General features: G+C 36.2%; 1 protein-coding gene across 1 annotated transcript; it reads right to left on the bottom strand.

Annotated features, from left to right (window-relative positions):
• Positions 1-620: 620 nt before the first annotated feature.
• On the bottom strand, positions 621-5,247 carry LOC125217891 (uncharacterized). Its single transcript, XM_048119462.2, has 13 exons — positions 4,862-5,247; positions 3,971-4,044; positions 3,763-3,846; positions 3,164-3,244; positions 2,871-2,951; positions 2,643-2,735; positions 2,168-2,347; positions 1,972-2,039; positions 1,818-1,869; positions 1,473-1,526; positions 1,269-1,361; positions 1,094-1,160; positions 621-1,016 (listed from the first exon to the last, which is right to left on the bottom strand). Exons 1-13 carry the CDS (start codon positions 5,004-5,006, stop codon positions 925-927), a joined length of 1,164 nt encoding a protein of 387 aa, XP_047975419.1. The 5' UTR covers positions 5,007-5,247; the 3' UTR covers positions 621-924.
• Positions 5,248-5,677: the final 430 nt, after the last annotated feature.

The following is a 5,677-nucleotide window of genomic DNA, read 5'->3' as shown; positions in this document are numbered from 1 at the left end:
TCAAGAGTCTCTTCTAAACCTCGCTCTCAGTGTTCGTGTTTGAAAATTTATGGTATAATTTCTCTCATCTTTACCTTTCTAGAACCTATTTTCAGTTTTACATTTGACAAGCTTAGCCAAAATTACACTACAAATAATCTTACTACGTTTTCTTCGAAGGCACATTTATTTATGTTTGGAAAAGGGATCTATCAACATCATAGCCAAAGGGATCTATCAAAATTTGAATATTTTGCAATGATGGCAATAGAAATTAGCAATATGAACACAGCTAGAAAGTGGAATCGTTTCTTTTTTAAATGTTAGCGTAACGGCTAAAAAGAGGTATTATTTCAAACCTCTTTATTGGGAGGGACGCAGTGATTTATATTTTCTAGTTTCTACCGCAGGTAATTTTGGCTTTCGGCTTTACTTTGAATTATGTTTTTCTTAGATAAAGGAGATCACCAGTAAATCAAGCTTTAATTTTATAAACATAAGTGGATTATTTTTACAGAGATGGGGATGTCTCTCTAACATCCAATAATATATCACAGACGCAAGTCTGAACACTTTATCTTATGTTCATGAATATCCAATAATATACTACTATCACATACGCAAAAAAGGAAAAGAGAAAATGACCGATCAAACATACACTTTTAAAATTGTTATTAAAACTAATAAGCAAATATATTAAGCATAAGTGAAGTAAGATATCTCAAGACCAACTAGCGTGGAACAACATTTGGATGAGAGTAAATATCAAAACCGGTCCACATCTAAAACATAGTCATGTGATGAGAGTATATACCCTTGTTGTGACTGTTGATTCATCTGATAACTTCAAGCATGGACCGGGCAGCACGAAAGTGTGTTCCACCTTCCGTTTTAAAGGGACGCCCTTTTCCAACTGCAAATAACCAAGTGCCATTGCATCAACCATTAGGTGAACTTACCTAGTTCCATTTTCTTTTTTATTGCCCTATGGCCGTGATACACAAAGGAGTCGACTATCCCCGAAACTGTGAAAATGCCTGGAAGTTAAGCACACAAGGTCAGCATTCAAGTTATTGTTAAATAATCTGTGTCTAAAAGAGAGAGAGAGAGAGACCTCCAACAATAGCACAGACATTGGTGAGGAAGTGCAAGAAGGAAACATGCGTCTCTGTGAACGTCACCTGTCCACAGAGGAAACGGAATAACAAATTGAAGATTATTGTGCTGTTCAAGACATATAGTAATCAATCCTCCTCTTGTACTACTGTACTGGGGAACGAGATGCTAACCTTAATTGGGGAAAGATCATAAAAGAAAAACACTCCCGGAAGAGCTTGGAGTCGGCTCAATTCGGCACCTCTGACATGTTCAGTTACAGAAAACTGCGATAAGTGGAAACTTCATGAATTTAATGTGGTCCTCCAGAAAACAAAATTCAGACAACAAATGCACACTAAATATTTGAAAATGAAACAATTAAGTCTTAATAGAACCTGATTTGACTGGATGGTATGTCCACCTATATCTGTGAACACAGTTGGTACCACCTGCAACGTAGAGACATTGCTGAATACTCATTTGACGATTCGAATTAGAGAAATCAGCCAATATGTCATAGTGCAGCAATACCCAATGAATATGAAAAGAGGGTGGAAGTGACATGCATTCTATTCCAGGTTTTCTGAGGCTCAGTATCACTGAATTTAATTATAATTGTACGTAAATGGGATGTCAATGTCAAATCTGGACACCAATAAACCCGGTGCAAAAAGGAATCGGTAAAGTATAAAAAAAAAAAACAATAAAAAGGTGGAGGTATTTTAAACTATCCCACTGACCTTGAGAAAATACTGATACATTGCATTAGCTGTGTGCTGTGTCCATTCCGCACTGCAGGGGTAATAAATGTAGATACATTTCATATTCATTCAGAGATGCCGTAAGAATAAATATACCAGTTAAATTGAAGTAGGAAATTTACAAAAGAAATACCCATCAAGAGGATTTACAACACCAGGGAAGAAATCTCCATATGCTAATCTGTTGATTTTGTGAGTAAGCTGTGGCAAAAAGAACAGTATTTTATTAACTTCAGTCTTGTGAACTTCATAAAGAAATGAAAACTGCAAATATCTCATTCAATCAATAACAGAGAGTGTAGCAAACTCGAATCAGAAGGATCTCTTACATTAAAACTATCCTTCTGAAAGGACAGCAGATCATGAACATGGGAATTTGACTGCTGGAAACTCTTCCCAGGTGCAAAATGAAAATTACCAGCTACCTTATTGACATCCAAGAATCCATAAATGTTGCAACCTTCCCCCTCTTCGTCCTTGATCTTTTGTAGAAATCCTTCTCTTTTGCACTGATTTGTTTCAAAAAGTATGAAAACCACGAAATGTATGGTTCAGAGTCATGGAATGAACTACGAAGACATGCATTAAAAAATTTAACATTTGCTACTTACAACTAGTTATGTGAAATATTTTGGTCAGGAACTGAATTACAGGAAAAGAAAATTAGAGAGCGTCTAGGTAAGAAAGGTGTCATGGGATGCTTCATCGTTCAAATTCTGACTACATCTACATTCTAAACCGAATGTAGAAATGCCAATAAGCTCAAATAATTTACACAAAGGCCGGTAAGCAAGAGATACCAACCTGATCAATCATATCCGGATTTGATAATGCCCAGCCTTTCTTACTATATGCTTCACGTACTTCTTCACAGTTGTTACAACAATCATCATCGGACTGAAAAATAGAGCAATTTATGATGGCATGAAGGCATCAACATGACCATAGGCATAAAATACCAATGAACAACTGAACAGCTGAACACTGAACCATGAATAGAGAAAACAACATAGGACAGTAAACTCCGATTACCGCTTCTGCACCAAAACATGAACCACAATAAGTTTCATTGTGTTCAAGTCTTCCACCATGCTTTTGTAGAGGTCGATCAATCTGTCAGTTTAAAATGATACAAACAGAAAATAATATGTCAGAAAAATAAAAATAAAACCAACTTTATATCTTTCTACATGTTCGGCCACAAAGAAAGGCTAGTTTGCAAGCTCTAAAAAAGATAACCCTTAGTTGGCATGCAAAAGTCAGAAAGATAGACTAGTTCAAAAGCTATTCTATAAGTGATCTCTTCAGTTTATCTACAGACTAACCTTGGGGGAACCAATGGTATCAGCTCTTGTCTCTATTACATTACCCTGGGCATCAATTCTTTTCTTGATAATGTCATGTCTCTGCAGGAATAAATAAAACATCTCGTCAAGAGATACATGAACAAAAATCAAACTACAGTCTACATCATAGATGACAAGGAGAAATCTAATGTACTATATTGAATTCATTTATTGTTGTCATAAAATTATGTGTTTATGCATTCAACTGGGGAACCCTAAATCTAATGTACTACATTGAATTCATTTATTGTTGTCATAAAATTATGTGTTTATGCATTCAACTGGGAAACCCCAATCAATATGCCAGAGATGGATCCATGCTTTATTACACAATTCACACTTGGCAAAAGATATCCATTTTGTAAACACATCCAAGTTTGGAGAGCAAATACATATGATGTACAAATAGTTTGCATAGGATCATTATATGAAGGCAAACTCCAGGAGAATTAGACAGAATGAAGTTACGATAACCATGATGCCACACACTTCCAAGGAATGTGAACAATCTAAGACTGCCTAAAGAATACATAATAAAAAAAGAGACCAGGAGGTGGCTATCACTCTGAGGAACTTACGACATCCAAGTGCTGCTCTCCACTTATATCCATGGCATCAAGACTGACTATAGAGCACGGTAGTGCTGGAAAAGTCACATCAAACTGCAATTTAAGGTGTAATATGGGAGCTGTCAGTGATTTTTCTAAGTTGAATGCAACATGTTACTAAACTACAAATCTGAGCACGGGTATTAAAAAACATAGACATAACAAAACAGTATATTACATTAATACGGAGCCTTTCTGCTCTAGACGTATCAACCACTAACTTTGTCTCAGTAACTGCATGAAGATATAATCCTGCAAATTTAATGAAAAGGAACAAATAAAAAGGTGAACAACACCAGAAAGAGAGTCTATAAATACTTCACACATAGCTAAGAACAATGACAAAATTCTAATGCAAGAGTCATGAACTTGTAATATACATTGACAAATAAATGTCATGACTTAATATTTAGAGCTAATTTCTTACATCCACACTTACTATAATAACGTCCAAGCAGCATACATCCATATTCAAAGTTCGGTGGAGATATAAGAAATAGTTATATTTGGAAGGATTGCATGGAAAAGTGAAACAATTCTTGTTTTGGCTTAGTTATAACAAGCACACATCACTTCAGATTGGTAAAGATCTTCCAAACTAAATCCTCAACTTAGAGAGGGAGATTACCATTCCCCTATTACCAATCATGCACTTTTTCATACTGGTCCACAGCTTCCAGCTCCCGAGCACAACATAGATACTAAAGCACAGGCTTGGGAGAAGTGTACGAGCAGTTTTGTTCACCAGCATTTAGTTTGAGCACTCACACCTTCCCACAAAATCTCTACCCAACTCAATCTCGTAACACTTAAATACCTAACACTTGAAATTCAGCCTTGCTCATACCCACACACAACACAATCACCATTAAAACTCAGCCAGAATCTATCCAAAAGCACAGTTGCACACAAGAAAACACACACACTCCCCCAATCCAATCACCACGTCAAACCAATACCTCAATCACCAAAATTAATCAAACAACAGCTGGCAATTCACACGCAAGCACAAAAAAACAGATAAAATCTAGACGCGCAGATACAAAATCACAGGCTTAAGTGCACTTACTGAGCTCAGAAACGAAGAGGAGGAGCATAACGATGGACGAAGCTAGGGTTATAAAGCCGCCGGAGAGCGTTCTGCTGTAGAAATCTTCATTAACCTTAGGATAAGCATCCAAACCCCGAATTTTCCCAATCAGGCTCGCCATCATCCAATAATCACAAAATTTCGAAAGAAAAAACCTATAATAAGAAAACTCTGAAACAAACGGATCAAAACTCGGTATTTGATCGGAAAGCCGCTGCAGTCGCCTCCGACGAGGCGTTTTTAAGTTTTGAACTGGATTTTATTCAGGAATTCAGCTGCTGTTGAATTTGGAAATGAATTTCTCCAGATATTTTATTTTGAACAGAGAAATGGGAGAAATTGGGGGAAGAAAAGGTAGTAAAAGAGTCGCCGGAGTAGAAAAGATCGTCAGCGCCGCTTCTTAGGCGTTTTCTCCCAATGGGCCTAAATTGATGGCCCAATCCAATTTCCAAGTAGTAACAATATTTTGATTACAATGGGCTTTTTTTTATGGGCTGATAATATATTAAAGGAGAAATTACCAAACACAATAAATCACTAAACTTGATTCAATTCCGGTATGTCCCACAATTTTTAGAAAAACGAATTATGAAGTTTGATATCTTCACAATTATATTAACCTTCCCTTTTTGTCGAATTACGTGCTGATGTGGCAATCGATTTAAAATATGTGGATATAACATAATTTTGAATTTAATTAGATATTGTCGTTTTGCAATACTTCACTAATGGGCTAGGCCTGGTTAATATTAAATCTATTGTGTTCAATTTTTTATGAGAAAAAACCAGGCCCAA

This window comes from Salvia hispanica, chromosome 1 (assembly GCF_029641045.1).
Source record: "Salvia hispanica isolate PSC_SH4W2 chromosome 1, Shi_PSC_v1, whole genome shotgun sequence".
Lineage (NCBI taxonomy): Eukaryota > Viridiplantae > Streptophyta > Magnoliopsida > Lamiales > Lamiaceae > Salvia > Salvia hispanica.
Note: the sequence above shows the minus strand (reverse complement) of the source record. Positions and strands in the feature narration are given on the sequence as shown.